Raw genomic sequence first — 19,844 nt, 5'->3', positions numbered from 1 at the left:
TGAAACTTCTCTTTGTCTCCCGTCATGTGATTCGAAGAACCTGAATCAATTATCCAATCATCTTTATAATTGATTAAGTTGTCACTTTAATTTCAGCGACTAATGCCATTGATTCGTGCACTATTGACTTCTTGCTTGAACCTCCTTGTTCAACTGAATATGAAGCTTGAACATCCCATTCAACTTCCTTATTTTTGTGCCCATTTAATGTTGCGACATTTCCTTCTGCTGGTTTTGTCCAACAATATCGAGCATAATGTCCCTTTTTACTACACTTGTAGCAAACAACATCTAGGCACACATGACCTCTTTGCTGGTCTGGTTGTCGATCTTGACGAGCTCCCCCTCGTTGGAAGCCTCCTCTTCCTTGGCTTTTTCTGAATCCTTCTGGCTTTCTATTTGAACCGCCTTGAGAACTCGACCCATAATTTCTCTTGTCACCTCCTTGGTATGACTTTTTTTTTTACCAAATAGAGCATTTTCTTCTTCCTTGATGGATGCTCCAGACATTTGCTTATCTAGAGTTTCTTGGTTGGCTAACATATTTTCAAACTCAATAAGAGTTGGTTGTGTAGCCCAACCTCGAACTGCTGCAACAAGAGTACTGAAACCTGGCCTTAAACCGAAGATAATAATTCTTCGCATCCTAGTATCCGTGATTGGATTTTCAGGATCCAACTTTGTGATTTGAACACACAAAGTTTTGACTTTGGTAAACCACTCGTTTACCGACATGGTATTTTGTCGAACCGACATTAGCTCATTCTCGAGCAACTGGAGTTGAGAATCATTCTTCTTTGAGAACAATTCTTTTAAAGTGTCCCATGCCTCCTTTGGTGTTTTTGCATCTTTGATGCGATACAGCATATTGTCTCCGACGGTTGTTGTTAACACGTACATAGCCTTTCCGGCTTTGACCTTCCACTTCTTCAGCTCTTCTCCTCTAGCTGGTTTGGCGGTTTCACCACTGCCAACGATGCTCCAAAGATCTTGTCCCAACAGATTGAATTGCATACGTGTGCTCCACGTACTGTAATTTCCACTGTTTAACTTCTCAATACCACTAGTTGAAAAGTTGATATCTCCCATGATGACTTGATGACGCCCGGCTCAATCAAGTAAGCTCGATCCCCGACCAATTTGCTTCACAGTCCCGGACTGTGCACACTAAGATAATATTGATCCCAGAGTGTATTTTATACGGAAGCGTAATGAAAAATATTATGTGATAAGAGTAAGACGGATAATAATAATCTGAACTCTTGCAATAATTTTATTATCTCTTAATAAAATTGGAAATACACCAATCTCTCTCTCTCTCTCTCTCTCTCTCTCTCTCTCTCTCTCTCTCTCTCTCTCTCTATATATATATATATATATATATATATATATATATATATATATATATATATATATATATATATATATTTCCACATAAAAAATAAAGTGGAGAATCTTTTAATTATTATAATATCTATGTTTCCTATTTTATATTCATGAGAAGTTTATAATTTGAGATATTCTACGGTGTACCTCTGAGTTTTTCAGTTTTCTATGTTGTACCCCTCCTTTTTTAAAATTCTACATTGTACCCTAAACTTTTTACCTATTTCTCCATCATAACCCTGTTTAACTCTTCATTAACTTTATCAAAATCAAACGACCGTACTTTGCCCTTTATTCTGACTTATTAATGTTGTATCACCATTTTATATGTGAAACATCACAAATGACCTTTAATAAGCACCAACTATTAAAAACAACTCTTATGATTCAGGACATGATATTGGAGATTTTTTGAACTTTTAGTTAGTTTCATTGGGCTGATGAGTAAATCGGCAAACTAATAAGTAAATGAGTAGGTTATCGAGTAATTGGAATGATAAATAGGCGATTTAATATGACATTTAAGAAACTAAGTTAGCAATGACAATAAATAAGATCATGGTATAGACTAATGTATAGAGTTTAAGGGTACATCATAGAATATAAAAAAAAGAGGGGTATAACGTAGAAAACCGAAAACCACGATGGTACACGGTAGAATATTCCTTCTAATTTTTATATAAAAACTTTGACATTTCATTTTGCAAAAAAAAGGTCGTTATAAAAATTATAAAGATATTATAATTAGATTCGTGGTAAAAAATGCTTTCATTAGAGTATAGATTTTATATGATTTGCACATATTAAAGATGGTGTAATTCTTAATATGTTATATGTCTCTTAAATATTATTTTAGAGAGCTCTTAAGAGTTTATATCATTATCTTCAGAGTATGATATATAAATATAAATATTTTCTATGTTATTATGTATTACTTCGTATATTCAAGTGATGTTTATAATCTTTATATAAAAACTTATACATCTTATTTACCCAAAAAATATTCTAAAAAAATTTATGAAAACTATATTATAATAAAGTCTTGGTAAAAGAAATGCTAGCATTAAAATATAGTATCATATTATTTGCATATATTTTTAATTATGATAAAAAAATTTAAAACGTACGAATATTAATAAATAGTACTCCCTCCATTCAAGACCAAATAAAACATTTTCATTTACACACTTGTCAATACACAAACTACAACGTAAATATCTTTAAGTTTACATTATAAAAAAATTTAAAATTTTGATATTCTCATTGTACTTTATAGTTGAATCAAATAAGATCCCACATGACCATATTTTATCTTATATATTGCAAGGAATCCTAAAGATTATATTCGTTCATGAATAGTGTAAAAAAAGAAATGTTGTATTTGGTCTTGAATCGAAGAAGTATAATATTTGCTTATTATTATTAACCCGGTTTAGATGTCGAATTATGCGCAAAAATATGGTGTATTTCTACGTATGTTGTTTGTCCCACATTGAAAGATATGTTGGTGTGGTAAATATATTACGTATAAATAATAGAATTGTGCCACATCGAAAGTTTATCATAAGGTGGGTGATCATATGATTATAAAAAGAAGACATTCTTAAAACCTAAATACCAACCCAAAACCTTCTTAGTCTCTTAAGCATTGTCTTGGAGAGTTTTAAGAGTTTATATCATTATCTCCACGGTATGATTTATATTATGTCTAAATTATTTTTATATAAAAACTTATACATCTCATTTAACAAAAAAGTAACATAATTATTTTTTTGAAAAATTATATAATTTGATTCGTGCTAAATAAATGCTAGCGCTAGAATATAGTATTATATTATTTGCACATATTTTAATTATGATAAGAAGTTGAAAAAAATGTATTATACGAATATTAATAAATAGTATAGTATTTGCTTATTATTATTAAACTAGGTTAAATGTCGAATTAGGTGCGAAAAAGATTGTGTATTTGAGTGTTTCTAAGTATATTGTTTGTTCCACATTGAAAAGTAATGTAGGTGTGGTAAATATACAACATATAAATAGTTGAATTGTCTCACATTAGAAGATTATCATGAGATGAGGTATCACATTATTATAAATAAGAGTCATATTTGAAACTTAGGACTATCAACCCAAAATCTTTTGAATCGTTTAAATATTATCTTAGAGAGTTCTTATAAGAGTTTTTGTTAACGGCAAACTTTAATTTGAACAATACCATACAAATATTAATCACATAGATATTTATAAAAGCAATTATATGTTACTATATTAGTGATATTATAATGTTTATTTTAAGACAATCGATAATATAATAACTTTATTTAAGACAAAATCATAATTAAAAAATAAAATGGGTGCTAAATATACATAAATTGGTTATTAATGTGTTATATATAATGATAATTTCTGCACTAAAATAGAAAATTTATGAACTATAATACAATCAAGTGTTACATAAAAAGATCTTGAATCCACAAATAAATCAATAATGGGCTATTTTACTTTGAAAAAAGTATAATTAAATCTTTTTAATTTTCAAATATAGGTAATTATTATGCCTCATTACATTCGAGTAGCTAAAACACATCATAATTTTTAACCATTAATCAAAATCGCACCAGAAAAAGAAAATATTTTGCATTTGTTTATACATTTTATCGCTCCCTCAATTACATCTTAAAAGTCGTGTTAGGAAAAAAGAAAGCAATTAAAATCATATCATTTGTACTTATTTAAATTATGACAAAAAAATGAAAAAAAAAAACGTACAAATATAAATAGATAGTATAGTATTTTCTCATTATTAAATCAAGTTGGATACCAAAATAAGCGCAAAAAAAGGTGATGTACTTTTTCGTGGGCTATTTGTCGCACATTGAAAAATAATGTAGGAATGATAAATATATTACATATAAATATTTGAATTGTTTCACATCAGAAAATTATCATAAGGTGGGGTGATCCTAAAATTAATTTAGGAAAGTATCATAAATAATATTTTTTGATGTAAAAAATAATGTGGAAAATCTTTTAATTATTATTATAATATTATAATATTTATTTCTCTATATTATATTCAAGTGATGTTTATAATTTTTATATAAAAACTTTTACATTTCATTTGGCAAAAAAATATCATTAAGAAAATTATGAAAATAACATAATTTGATTCGTGGTAAAAATGCTACCATTACCGTATAGATTTTATATAATTTGTACATATATTAAATTGTGTATTTTTTAGTATGTTATATGTCCCACATTGGAAAATAATGTAAGATTATATTAAAAAAAAGAAGGTCCCAAATCGAAAAATTAACATAAGATGTGGTGGTCTTATGATTATAAATATGAGGCAACATTGAAACTTAGGTATCAACCCAACATCTTTTGCGTCTCTTAAATAAGATGTTTTGACTTTTGATCATATCTAAATAAATGATTAGATATAAGATGTAAATATTAAGACCTTATAACCATTTTTTGTTATTAAGTTAATTACCCCGTTGCAACGCACAAGCATCCAAACTAGTTATAAATAAACACACACACACACACACACACACTCTTAATCTCACAAATATTTCTACGGACTCATTAAAGCTTACAAACACTTCTTATTGTTTGCTTTGTTTGTGAATACATTGCTTAGACAAATGCTAACTATTTATACTACACAACCTACTATTACAATAGTGGCTTTAACACACACACACACACACACTATACTATAAAGACTTTTGCCCTGCAAAGTGAGAAAACTTGGGCAACCATGTTTTATCGTTATTTTCCATAAGCCTATTAAAAGATAGGTCAGCAATTATTCTTGACAATGAGTATGAGCATTTACCGATTCATGTGTAAACAAATGTGAGTAGTTGTTGAATTTTAACCAGAAACTCTTTTATAAGTCGTTTCCTTGGAAGAAAGTTCAACCAAAGTTCCAAGACAATCTATTGAGTTCCAGACAATCTACAATAATTCTTCATTTGTATATTTGATAGATATTTAATGATATTTATTCGACAATTGAAATTCTTGGGATACTGTATTCAAGTTTTTGACTCTAAATAAACTGTCTCGGGGTAAATTATGTAGAATAGTGCATTAAGTTGAGTCGGTAAAAGAGACGGCTTTTTCTTGAGAAAAAAATCTTCCAGTTGGATTCATATATCCAGTATCCTTGACAAAGAAAGAGTCTTTGGGTAATTCGAGATTACTGAATTGTGATGTTATCGTTCCACTTAGAACTACAGCATGTCGATACCCTTCACCTACCTCCTCCACTTCTTCTAATATCCCTCTCATACTCGCTATCCTCATTTTCGATGACATAGGAAAAGAACTTGTCCTGCATTTTAAATTTTATTAACTAGCAACTTAGTACCATAAAGACATGAAAATAAACGATATAATTACCTCACAGACTTGGTTTTCCTCCTTTGCTCTCGCACAAATCGAACCGACAACTGGATAATCAAACAAAGCTTTTTCAATCTTTTCCTCATCATATCCTTCTAATCGAGTTACTCTGGAAATTCTCAACTTTTGACCAATTTTGACCGGTTTTTTAATGTCACTAACCCCCTCATAAGAATGATAGTTCTCTTCTAACTCTACATAATGTTTTTCCACCCACTGATATGTCTTCTCAAGGCTTCCTCTCAAGGCTATATAGAAATGCAACCAATCTCATATATGTCTTCATATCCACTCTACATAATGTTTGTACTAGTTTATTTTATTTATGAAAGTTTACAATTGTCTAAAAAAAAAAATCTAGCGGAAGATAGTCACGAAGAAATTGTTGATTATTAGCGGGTTTGGGACGAATATGGACAGGCCTACACTTACAAAATTTGTAGAAGGAATATAATGCGAATAGAGTGTATGGTGGCATGTGTTAGTATGCAAAAAAACTAAAATTAACTTTGAGATAAATGAGAAGTTTGAAACCACAGAGTTGAGTATTTCGAAAGATCGACATTTGCATTTGCGGGGATGAGATGAGAATTTCATGCGAATATGCTGTTAGTATGCAAACAAACTAAAATTGATTTTTGTAAACATTAATTAATTAATTAATTAATTTAATAAAATAATACCTCGTAAAAAATCAAGCAAATTTTGTTTATCTTCATCAGAATTTAACATATTCACCCAACTACATGAAACATGAAACATGAAACATGAAACAATTAATCGATTAAGATTAAATGAATGAATGTATGAATATTATATATGAAAAGTTCAAGTCACATATATAGCCTAGCTCACCCAGGATTGTTTGTACAATTCCGATAGACAGTTGCCGACTTCTAGTAAACTTATAGTTCCGGTTCCTGCAAAATTTGAATTTGAATGTCACTTGAAGCCTCTAGTTCCGTTGACTAAATATTAAATATCAAACTAACTCCATTTTCATATATACTGCTTTATCTTCTTCAATGGCACTTTAAGCCATCAATCTCCTCCGTTAAATCTTCCGGGACAGTTTGCCTACTAATATACTTTCATTAACATAAACAATATGCCCATAAACTGAAAAATATATCAAGTTATTTCGTAAACGCTCATTATCATCATCATTTCTTTAATTTTCCAGTTTTGTTAACATGTTTCTCCTACAACTTTATAGTTTTTCCTAGATTGATTACATCTTTTAGACAACATTTTTGCACATAAGAATTTGTGACAAAATATTAAAAAAGAAAAGGCTTGAGCGACATTTTTCTTGTTTACTACGACATTTATGCTAAAAAAACTTACAATAGTTGTGACAAAATAATAATAAATCATGGCAAAATTCTAATAAATTGTGGTAAATGCGAATATATTGTGCCAATATATATATAACATAAAAATAATACATTTTTTTTTCTTGCAATTTTATTTGTAAAACCTACATCTTTAAAACTTTTGATTGGTACCTTGTAAGAAAGCAAGTAACTCTCGCTTATCTTCATTGAGTTAACATGTTCACCAATCTACATGAAAAAGTTAATTAATTATGAATGATGAATGTATAAATATATGAAAAAATTGAGTCACATAACCAACTGGCTGGTTATCGAGCATTATTTATACAACTCTAACCAATAGTTGTCGACCTCCAGTAAACCAGGGAAACCGATAAACTTGTTGGTTGTTCACTCTCTGTGACTATTTAGAGACTTTGTACAACTTGGTTTACCCTCAGAGCAAGTCCATCAAACTTTCCAAACAATACATTTTGGATTATATCCTTGTCGACATAAAAAAAATAACAGATAAAGTATTTGGATATAATCTACATAAAGCATATTTGTGGGCTGCTGCTAATTTATTGGTGTTAGAAGAACACTATGATCATTTTGTTAAGGTTAATCGTCCACAAGGAGTGGTTTAAAATGGTCTTCGATTGAGAATTGTAAAGATAAATGGATATGAAGGATGTGACCAAAACTCGATTGAAAATGTGATATTGAATAAACCGGTTGCTGCTTCTGTATGGATAAATCGAAATGAGATGCTTGAAGTAAACAAGGTAACAATATTAGAGAAAAAAAAGGCACGCAAAAATTTCAATAAAAATTACATTATTTTGGTTGTGGTAGTCTAATACAGTAACAATTTTGAATTATGTAGAATCATAATACCCCTTACGCCGTTGATGATGCTGGTGGCAAATATGCGACGATCGAAGATCTATGGAGAAAGTTAACAAGGCAGAGAAAAAGACAGGGAATAAACACGCAGTGATACATAGTGGGATGATAGCATCCCATTCGGACCTCCCGAATTCCTAACGGATTCTTACGTTGTGAAAGATACTGAGTGGTTTGTGCCAAAAGACATATTTTTTTTGTGAAGAGATAGTCCACTATTTTATCCGGGGAACTCAATGCACTACTATATGTAGTGTACCCCGACTCTCTTTATTTGAAGTAGTAAAGTTCACTTGAATATTAATATCTATGAGTAAGATAATATGTTGCTTTTTGAGTTGAGTATGCAAAGTTGTGTAAAGTGAATGATGGTATCTTGAATGTGTTTGGTGAATCTAAATAGAATTGTTTGTTGGAAATTTGAAGATAATAGGTGCGAGAATTTGTGTTTATTTGGTAGCAAGTTTTGCTCGTGACGGTCAGATCACTAGTTTGTGACGTCTCTACAAACCCCATTCTTTTTTAACATTATTTAAATCGGATGTGAGTCGTCACAAACTTGTGACAGTAAAAAGTGAGTGAGAATTTGTTTTTATTTCTAACTATATTAGTCCAAAGGCAGGGGATGTATATTTTGTTTTCCCTTCTAAAACCAAACAAGTGCAATGAAATTCGACAAGCTCATTTGCATTTGAAACAGTTTTCGTTCAGTAAATGGTCTCGGGTTTGTAATAAAGGCGAACGATGGTGCATAGGAGCGCTGATGACAAATTTGTCAGACATTTGTCGTTATGAGTTGGCCTTGAAACATGCTAACTCGGTTATCGAAGGAGTTATGTCCACTGTCCTATACAAATTAACTCACTTAAGACTATGTAATCGATATGCCTTGCTAGAGGCCAATGTTGGTTTGACGCGTAAGGTGATTTACGTATCTGGTAGTCTTAAATGCGCCTATTGGGTCACACACAAAAGGTACGAGATTAGTATAATTATAAGTCGGACTTATAATTAATACTAACAGGTCTCTAATAATGATTAGGCCCAGCTGCACTTATCTGATAGAGTTTTAGGAAACTAACCTATGTATCTCAACTATATAAAGAGAGTTTGTGTGACAAACCTAATCAGGGTTTTTATTTTGTCTGACATAAAGAGAGATACACTAAGAGAGAGGAAATGAGTTTTCTCCAAAGTTAGATTTCTTCCCTTCAGTACTAGCATATGAGGCGCAGATTAGTACCTGTGTGGATACCGGTAGAGGCATCACAATTGGGGTGCGTATTATTCGTATGGGGTTTCGGATTTCTACATCAAATACACTTCTTATTATCGTTATTGTTCCGCTGCGCTAAGAGGTATGTGATTCATCTTATTTCCTACGTTAATTTGTATAATACTTGCGGTTAGACGATCCTGGCTCATAGGGTGTACAAAACCCTATAGTGGTATCAGAGCCTTTTGTCGCGTAGTATTATTCAAATCGACTTGAATCTTGCCCCATAATTTATTATGGGAGATTCAATTGATAAGATGGATATGAATATTTGTAGATCTATTAGAAACATGTTTAGGGTAGTTTCAATTTGCGAATTTAATATGGTGGATTATGAAATTGGATTTTATATAAACCCTAATTTTGAATTAGAGTATTGTAGATACCTCATTTATGCACCTCCCGCAAACCACCCGGTGATGATTGGGCCGCATGTTTGGTATGCTGAACGATTTGTGACAATTCGTAAGATTATCGTCAAGTGATTGCTCAAATATTAATGTCTACCTCTTAGTTGTCATCTACGTGCCGATACGGTCGTTTTGACAGTAATTAGAGTACATTTGGAGTCCGGGCCTAAAACCGTCTCCATTTTCTGAGAACCGTTAAATCCCGAGTCAGAATGTTCTGGAATGTTCCGGATATTTCTATTCCATATTTCACAATCTTTATCTTTTGGTAAACAATTTCCCGTAATATTCACATAAGATATTAAGGAAAACCGAATTATTCCGTCCTACCATAACTTAAACACGGAAATCTTTCTTCCGCAGGAGGAAACCCCTTGGGAACAGACGGCAGTCTGCGCCTCTTCCAAGAGACGCAGTGACTGCTGCGCCTCTTCCCAGGTCCTTTTCTGCGTAATTTTTGTATCTTTTTCATATCTTTCCGAGATTCACTTCCAAAGAGTCTCCGAAACCCTAATTGCTTCACGTGATTAGTATAAATAGGAGTCTTCGCTCCTCATATTTCTCACGCGAGTGTTCGCCCTTATCTTCTCCCTTTGCATTCTAGACCTTTGTTCTTACTTTTTGGCGTCTACGTGCTTGAACATTCGACCACGTAAGCTCGGATCTTTCTGAGTACCAGCCTCGTTTGCATGACCGACCAATTTGACCAACTACACATCAATCAACTTAATCAAATCTAATCGTTTTCCTCTTACGAGGGCACATTCTTTGCATTCGCGTCGAGTATCACTAATCGATATCTTAGTCCTTCTCGTTTCGTCAACATGTAAGTCTGAGGGTGTAAATCTCTCTTTTATTTATTGTATTTTAATTATTATATCACAATTGTAAGGTTTATGTCGAAAATACCTTTTAAAACCGATTTCTAAAACCGTGTTTTAAAACCTCTTTTTACGGATTTCCAGTAGACAACCGTCGAGAAAGGACGCAGCAAGAATCGCGCGCCTCTTGAAAGGAGCGCGATACTGCTGCGTCTCTTCGTGAGGGCCGCCGATTCTCGCTTCCTTTCTTCTTCGTTAAATCCTCGTAATTGGTCGTGTTATTTGTTTTCGTTTGTTTGTTAATTCTTCGACACAATCACATAATAATTTCACATGTATGTCATTAATCATCATCATTAGTTCGTATAATTCATTGTTAAATCCGACTTAAATCCCTTATAATCAATATTTTTGGTTTTTCGTCATTAAATTCAATCCGGGTTGTAGAAATTCAATTCATCAATATTAGGTCTCTGGAATTCATCTTTGACATATTTGCATCTGTTTATTATTGTCACCATCGTATATTTGTCACTAATTCGTTATAGTTAATCTATTTTATTCACTCATGTCACTAATCAATCATTCTTTCGTGTAATAATCCGTCTTAATTCCGTCTCATCCATGTTTATTGCTTTTATGACCTATTAATCACGTGTAAATAATGTATTAATCACTTTTATCCGAGTAAATAATTTAATCAATCATTAAATTCACCAACGAGTATTAACAACACGCAATTCCGGCTTCACAGCCAGAATTCAGGTCAGGAACAGACGCAGCGTCTGCTGCGCCTATTCCAAAGGACGCTCTGCTGCTGCTTTGTTCGGTTGAATTCTGCTTCTGAACTCCGTTGTTGCTTGACCTAGTTTATTTAACATACGTATAATTAATTATTAATCGTATTATCACCTTCTGATCTGTTCGTTTATTCTTTTATTATTTCGTTTTCTCAAATTATCCGTTTTTAAGGTATTTTCGACATAAATCGCCTAATCCAATGTAATTAATGTAATTTTCATTATTGCAATTTTCCTATTGTATTTATCAAATTTCTTGTATCATTTGTATGCCTTCACATGTAATTGAACATTAAATCTTACTTCGACCTAATTGTTTGCTAAATTAATTGTTCACCGACTTAGTCTAATCTCACATGAGAGGATTAAAACTTGGATGTTGTATTGCATGCATACAATCGACGATATATCAAGTACGAATAACTTCCCTAATCATTAGTAGAGGCCGCTATCGAGGCAGGCGGGATTAGGTGTTCAATCAAAAGAGCTTCCTAATACGTACCCTCACCCCTTACTCCAGATATCTGTGAACACCCGTGTTCATTGGCATCCACGAGAGTCATTCTAGACATAGAATGCTAAGGGTAACGATTGCTTAGTGTTCATGTTTCTACTTTGTGTCTTGACATGACACGAGGTATTCGAACGGTTCCAATTTCCTATAAAAATTGGTGGCGACTCCATACAAAAATGCAAACGCTTGTTTCTCTTCTCTCCCAAGCGCCCCCATGGGCCCCCGCTGTCCACAAGTATATATTTGCCCTAAAATTGTTTTTTCTAAAACCCTAAAATGATATTTCACTATTAATGATGAGCCCTAATATTATTAAGGCAAGACTCGAAAAAAATAAGATGAAGGGAAGCCAAAACCATAAGCTAAGAGGCGAAAAACATGGCTTAATTGATTGGTTTAAAAGGTTGAACAAATCGGTTTAGCATGATAATAATTGTCGAAATTGTTTCTACTAGTTTTGTTCTGTTTTTTTGTGTTAAACGGACCGGTTCCAAGTTAGTTGGACCCTTATTGACAGGGAACCGGTTTAAGGTTTCAACAAACCAGTGTATTTCAAGGCGAACCGTTTTGTTTAACATTATAGCACATTTAGCATGTTTTAGCTCGGTTTTTGATTTAATTGGAATGGTTTGACTGTGTTCTTTCCGGTGCCTAGTTGGGCAGGCCAAGACAGTTTGAGAACCGGTCATATTATAGTCGTGTCTGTCTATTTTCTATGAAAACCTATTGATTTTATATGAAAATCGATTTGTTTGGCCTTGGTTTTGTTGTATTTTGTTTAAATATTGAATTGATTATGACTATAATTGTTTTACAATTACGAATAATTTTGGACACTTGCTTTATATCTCGAATAGGGGAAATGGTTTTTTTGGTCGGGATATAAAGCAATCCTTTAAGATATCAAGTCTTGTTTGTTTTGGATGAATTGTTCAATTAAATTACAATTATGAATTGCACAATGATTTGGTTATGATTGAGAATTGTTTTGCAATTATGAATCATTTTTGGGCATTTACTTTTGTATCTCGAATTAAGAAAATCGTTTCTTTGGTCGTGATAATGTTGTCATGCCTCTTTTGTGTATATTGATGAATTGTTCATCTAAATTACAATTATGGATTGCTTAATGATTGTTAATCAAATTTGAGATATGTTTTTTCTCATTTTCCCAGGTTGGGAAATGTTCTTTTGGGTCGGGAAAATGAGAAATATTCTCAATTAAATAGCAATTATGAAATATTTTTTTGATTATAAATCATATTATGGGTCTTTAAAATTTTTTCATTAAGACATGTGATGTATGAATGATTATTGTTTTAGACTTGTATGGCTAAAACTGGTATAACTTTGAGATTATGGCTCAATGTTATAGCTGGAATTGGTACAACTCTGAGGTGGTGATAAAGTTATAGTTGAAGTTGGTATAACTTTGAGATTACGACTCAATCTTATAGCTGAAACTAATACAACTTAAATCACATGTCAATGTTATAGCTAAAGCTAGTACAACAATGGACTAATGTAGTTGACCTAGTGCCATAATTAGGACTCATATATATTGCATTTTATCACTCATAAATATTAAGCATTGCCTTTCCATTATTGGCCACTTGTGGACGCGGGCCCACGGGGGTCGCTCGAGAGGAAAAGCGAGCAAGCTTTTGCATTTGTGGAGTCGCCACCAATTTGAAATGAGGTATCTACACCACTATAATAAGTTTGCAACGTTGGTTAAAGTGACTGCCAAAGCAGTACTTTGCCGATTATGTGAATTGAGTAGATGGGTAACAGTTTGCATTGTTGGTTAAAGTGACTGCCAAAGCAGTGCTTTGTCAATTATGTGAATTGAGTTGTTACTCATACGGTGCAATTTGGTTCGCTTAACATGGCTATCAAGTCGCACTTGGGCTTTGAGGCAAGGAGTTGGTGTCATATGATGACTAACCGACAAACCGAGAGTTATATGGAGATGTAATTGACATGGTGATGTCTACCTAGACATTTGAGGTTTGGACGATGAGCCAAAGCTCACTTAAATCACAAAATGTTTAGGATCTCGGAATAATGTTCATGTATGAAGGTTACATGTTCAATTTATCATCTTAAATTGTTTAATATCTATAAATATTATTAAAAGGGTAAATAAAACTCTCAATTAAAAGCCACATAAGCATGGCTAAATGCCACCTAGAGCTCCTAAATGCCACATTGCCAAACAAAAAAACCACGTCAATATTATACAAGAATATTGGATACTGAATTGGCCCATAGTAAAAAGCCATTGTGAATAAAAAATAAAATAAAAGGAGACGCTTGAGTTGCCACAAAATAATTACTCAAAGCCATTATTGTTCACTTCATTATCCTCTTTAATGTCTATAAGTAAGCTCTTCTTTTATTTTCCACCTTTTCCTCTTCACTTCATTTCTCATATTATTTAAACCCCATATATATTTTCCGTAGTAAACATTTGCTCTCCAAATCCCATTTTTGAGTTTGTCAAGAAAATATTTCACGATAATAGCTTACGTCGATATTTCCTTACCATCAATAAGAGTGTAACTTAGGTTATGTGTTGTTATATGAGTATAATTTTTTAAAATTTTATGTAATGTTATTTGTAAATTCGTTCGATATTCTATAAATATTATTAAAAGAGTAAATAAAACCCCCAATTAAAAGCCACATAAGCATGGCTAAATGCCACCTAGAGCTACTAAATGCCACATTGCCAAAAAAAAACCACGTCAATATTATACAAGAATATTGGATACTGAATTGGCTCATAGTAAAAAGCCATTGTGAATAAAAAATAAAATAAAAGGAGACGCTTGAGTTGCCACAAAATAATTAATCAAAGCCATTATTGTTCACTTCATTATCCTCTTTAATGTCTATAAGTAAGCTCTTCTTTTATTTTCCACCTTTTCCTCTTCACTTCATTTCTCATATTATTTAAACCTCATTATATATTTCCCGTAGTAAACAATTGCTCTCCAAATCCCGTTTTTGAGTTTGTCAAGAAAATATTTCACGATAATAGCGTACGTCAATATTTCCTTACCATCAATAAGAGTGTAACTTAGCTTATGTGTTGTTATATGAGTATAATTTTTTAAAATTTTATGTAATGTTATTTGTAAATTCGTTCGATATTCTATAAATATTATTAAAATCTATAAAATACTATTAAAAGCCTAAGCTAAAACTGGCTTATAAAGTCCACGTCAATAAAGCCACGTGTGATTGTAAAATGCCACGTCTGATTAACGCAATGCCACATCTATGATCTATATCTATATAATAATAGAAAAAGCTAACTGAGTAGATTTTTATTTGACACGTGGCAACATATACAAGTCCAAGCAGCTATGTGACGGGTATCATCAACTTTATTCTCTCAAAAATTATATTTAAAATTTAATTTAATGTGAAATAATTACAAAATTACTCATATCTTAATTCTGACGGTTACAAAGGAAAAGGGAACCTTAAAATCCCATAATCTTCCCCATATGTGAAGTGTGAACGACTTAACACAATTATTACTCTGTTTAATACTCTAAAGACTTTACATCCCTCATCATTAACGACCTGCAATCAAACTCCCCTCTTTATCTTCTTTCTCCTTTAATGATGCGAAACATTGTCTTTTTAGAGTATTAATTCCCGTGTATTTAACTACAGTATTATTTATCCTTGTAGTTGTGAGTTTGTGACCCTATTTCGGTTAACTTTTCTCATGTTCTCTTCTCCCCCTACTCCGATCCGTATAGTTTCCCTCAAATATTGTATTTTGTTTGTTTTTCGTTTTTGGCACGATATTAATTTGTACAACTAATTTGATTTCGAATTCGATGACATAATTCCATATCCACTGCTTCTTTGTGGTATTTTTTAAGGAATTTTTAGTTATTATAATTTGCGAATTTGGTTGATTAACTTCTTGTATATTTATCATTGCTACATGGAAATGTTGGCTAGATTGCAAGTGTTATTAGGAGTATTACTCATAATTTAATGAGGTCGAGTATGTGATTGTTATGGAGTTCTATAATGAGTTTCATTTTTTTTCCTTTTTCCATATAACTCACATGTGTTGATTTATAAAGCTAACTAAGTTTCTTGGCTATGATTCACCTAGGTGCTTGGAGTTTGTGGTAGCAAAGGTGGTGATAAGTGATAACAGATACATAGTGTACGGGAAAGCTTGGCGCAAATAGCAGAGGATGATGACAACAAGACTACTTTAGAACTTTGAGAAAATTGGTTTCTACATCAACCTTAAAAAATTTCACAAATTCCCTGTGATGGACAAAATCCGTAGGGGTAAGTGGGAAAGAAAGTGGAAGAAGATTATGAGAGGTTATAAGTTTGTGACCGTCACATGTATGAGGGGCTGTAAAATTTAATTCCTCTTATCTATTTCATCTGAACATCCAATCTTCAATTTCAGTAAAATTGTAGATGAAGTAGAGAACCTGAAGATAAGATTTTGGTTATTGCTAGAAAGTAGAAATGCTTACAAAATATTCATGCATTATTGTTTTGATACAAAAGGATGGAATATTTTGAGGAGACAAATATTCATGCATTGAAAGGTGAGCTAGATCGGTATTTATGTTTGTATACTGTAGGTTATATTATTTTTAAAATATTAAATAAAAATTAAAATATATATTTTGTTTTCTATAAAAAAACGGAGTACATTAATTGATAAAATTTTCTTCTATCCGCTTTTAATATTATCTTTCGATTCAATTGAAGTATCCCTCATAAAAAATAAAGAAAAAGAGCAACTATTGAGATAAATGAAGTATATTCCTTTAATTTATAATTTCGGTTTTTCTAACCTATGCCCATTAGGCATAAGATAAGAAACCCAAAATAAAAAGAAATAAATGATATTTGTATGGGAAATTGCAATATCAACTACTTTTACTTTGATTTACAAGAAAATACATTTATTACTTTGGTGTAGCTATTTTTTCTCAAGAAACCAACTGAATTTTTTTTATACAGGAGTAAACTATATTATAGTATAAAATTCATGGATGTTGAGGCCGAGGCCCTGTTCTTTTGGAGTTAAAGTCACTTAACTTAAGTTCACTTCAGATCCTATAAGTTCAGTTCAGTTCAAATCAGATCCTATAAGTTCAGTTCAGATCCTATAAATTCAGTTCAGTTCAGTTCAGATTCTATAAGTTCAGAATCTTATAAATTCAGTTTAGAAAAATAATTTACGGAGTGTTATTTTTAAAAATCGACGCAAAAATATTTGACGTTATTATTACTATATTTGATACATATATACATTATTATTTTCAAAACAAAATTATCGCTCTTCTCATTATTTTTTATCGTAATGTAACCGTGGTATAATGTATGAACAAACCAATGTATATATATATATAAAGCTGAAAAATGTTATTATTTTACTTTGTGTTTTAGACTATATTTTCTTATGAGTGTTCTCTCTTGGCTGCCCACTAATTTCACATAATTTTTTTTTACACTAAAAGTTTACGTTTTTTTATAATAATAATAATAATAATAATAATAATAATAATAATAATAATAATAATAATAATAATAATAATAATAATAATAATAATAATAATAATAATAATAATAATAATAATCAAAAGTTGCGGTTTATTAAAAAACAAAAAATAATAATAAAAATAACAACAAGAACAAGACCAATAATAATAATAATAATAATAATAATAATAATAATAATAATAATAACAACATTGAGTTAAATTAATTTAAGTTAATTTAAAATCAGATTATATAAGTTCACTTCAGTTCAGATCCTATAAGTTAAGTTCAGATCAAATAAGTTCAGTTCAGTTCAGATCCTATACGTTCGGTCGCACACAAAAAAACATAAAAACATCAAAAGATATTTTTTTTGGCATGCACTAAATTAAATACTACTTATCCTTCCTGATTATTTATTTACATTTGATTTTGATACAAAGACAAAGGAACAAGGAGCTAAAAGGCTAACTATTGGATGCTAAATGGACCAAATTGAGCGTAAAAGATTAAACTGGTCATCAAAAGCATAATCAAATTAGAAAGGTAGAATAATTACACTCCTAAAAAAGAAAAAGAAAAAAAGTAAATAAATGACCGGGACAGATAGGGTATTATAACATGGTAACATGTTCGAGAGGGCACCAACAAAGTCCCGTGAATTCACGGGCAACTAAACTAGTGGTAAATAAAACCCCCTATAAGCCACATAAGCATGGCTAAATGCCACCTAGAGCTACAAAATGTCACATTGCCAAAAAAAAAAACACGTCAATATTATACAAGAATATTGGATACTGAAATGGCCCATAGTAAAAAGCCATTGTGAATAAAAAATAAAATAAAAGGAGACGTTTGAGTTGCTACAAAATAATTACTCAAAGCCATTATTGTTCACTTCATTATCCTCTTTAATGTCTATCTATAATTAAGCTCTTCTTTTATTTTCCACTGTTTCCTCTTCACTTCATTTCTCATATTATTTAAACCTCATATATATTTCCCGTAGTAAACATTTGCTCTCCGAATCCCGTTTTTGAGTTTGTCAAGAAAATATTTCACGATAATAGCTTACGTCGATGTTTCCTTACCATCAATAAGAGTGTAACTTAGCTTATGTGTTGTTATATGAGTATAATTTTTTAAAATTTTATGTAATGTTATTTGTAAATTCGTTCGATATTCTATAAATATTATTAAAATGGTAAATAAAACCCCCTATAAGCCACATAAGCATGGCTAAATGCCACCTAGAACTACAAAATGTCACATTGCCAAAAAAAAAAAACACGTCAATATTATACAAGAATATTGGATACTGAAATGGCCCATAGTAAAAAGCCATTGTGAATAAAAAATAAAATAAAAGGAGACGTTTGAGTTGCTACAAAATAATTACTCAAAGCCATTATTGTTCACTTCATTATCCTCTTTAATGTCTAGCTATAATTAAGCTCTTCTTTTATTTTCCACCTTTTCCTCTTCACTTCATTTCTCATATTATTTAAACCTCATATATATTTCCCGTAGTAAACATTTGCTCTCCGAATCCCGTTTTTGAGTTTGTCAAGAAAATATTTCACGATAATAGCTTACGTCGATGTTTCCTTACCATCAATAAGAGTGTAACTTAGCTTATGTGTTGTTATATGAGTATAATTTTTTAAAATTTTATGTAATGTTATTTGTAAATTCGTTCGATATTGATATCAATATATGAAGCATATTGTATATATTTTTTGACTACTTATTGAAAATTATGTTTATATGTATTTGGTTTTAGAGTTCATTAATTTGACCATGCTTTTATACGATAGATTACTAATTATTATCAATTTGATTAGTTTGTAGGCCAAGAGGATGATGTAGGCTAAATATTTGAAAAGGAACACTAAAAATGATCTTTTTGTTGGAGAAGGTTGTATACTAAAATTAATTTCTTTTATATCTTAATTTTCATGTTTTTGCCTTTTTGCTTGTGTTAATCTTCATTTTTACATTGATTTGTTGATCTAACCAGGGTTTGTTCCTCGCACCTTTCTTACTAAGATTTGTTGAGGCTTTTAACTTGAAGGCATGTGATTTCAATCATTTTACCATTGTTCCTTTCGTGAAAATTGTGATTAAACTTGTAGAAATTTGTAAATTCGCGAACAACAATTAATCTCGACTCAATAATGGACTCATGATGTTCCCATTTTCGTAATTAGAAAGTATGAGTAAGTCATTATAAAGTACAAATTAAAAACCAATCAAGTAAAATGTTGGGATTGATTTAAATAGTTTTGAGTTTTGAAGTTTCATACTTCATCCATTGTCCAAAAATTATTAATCCCTCCTAACTTTAATTGATTACTAATCTCTCTATAATGATATACTATCAAATCTTGCAAATGTATGTTTTATTTGGGTATGTGTTATTTTTTGTATTCATCAT

At 31.2% G+C, this 19,844-nt stretch overlaps 1 protein-coding gene across 1 annotated transcript; it reads right to left on the bottom strand.

Moving 5' to 3' along the window:
• Positions 1 to 291: 291 nt before the first annotated feature.
• LOC141608788 (uncharacterized) lies at positions 292 to 1,089 on the bottom strand. The gene has a single exon (XM_074428132.1). The coding sequence runs from the start codon at positions 1,087 to 1,089 to the stop codon at positions 292 to 294; it is 798 nt and encodes a 265-aa protein (XP_074284233.1).
• Between the last annotated feature and the right edge of the window lie 18,755 nt (positions 1,090 to 19,844).

This window comes from Silene latifolia, chromosome 10 (genome assembly GCF_048544455.1).
Source record: "Silene latifolia isolate original U9 population chromosome 10, ASM4854445v1, whole genome shotgun sequence".
NCBI classification, from domain to species: Eukaryota; Viridiplantae; Streptophyta; class Magnoliopsida; order Caryophyllales; family Caryophyllaceae; genus Silene; species Silene latifolia.
This window is presented reverse-complemented; position numbering and strand designations above follow the sequence as displayed.

Coding starts and splice junctions, on each gene's coding strand:
- LOC141608788 (XM_074428132.1), bottom strand. CDS start 1,089: ATGGGAGATATCAACTTTTCAACTAGTGGTATTGAGAAGTTAAACAGT.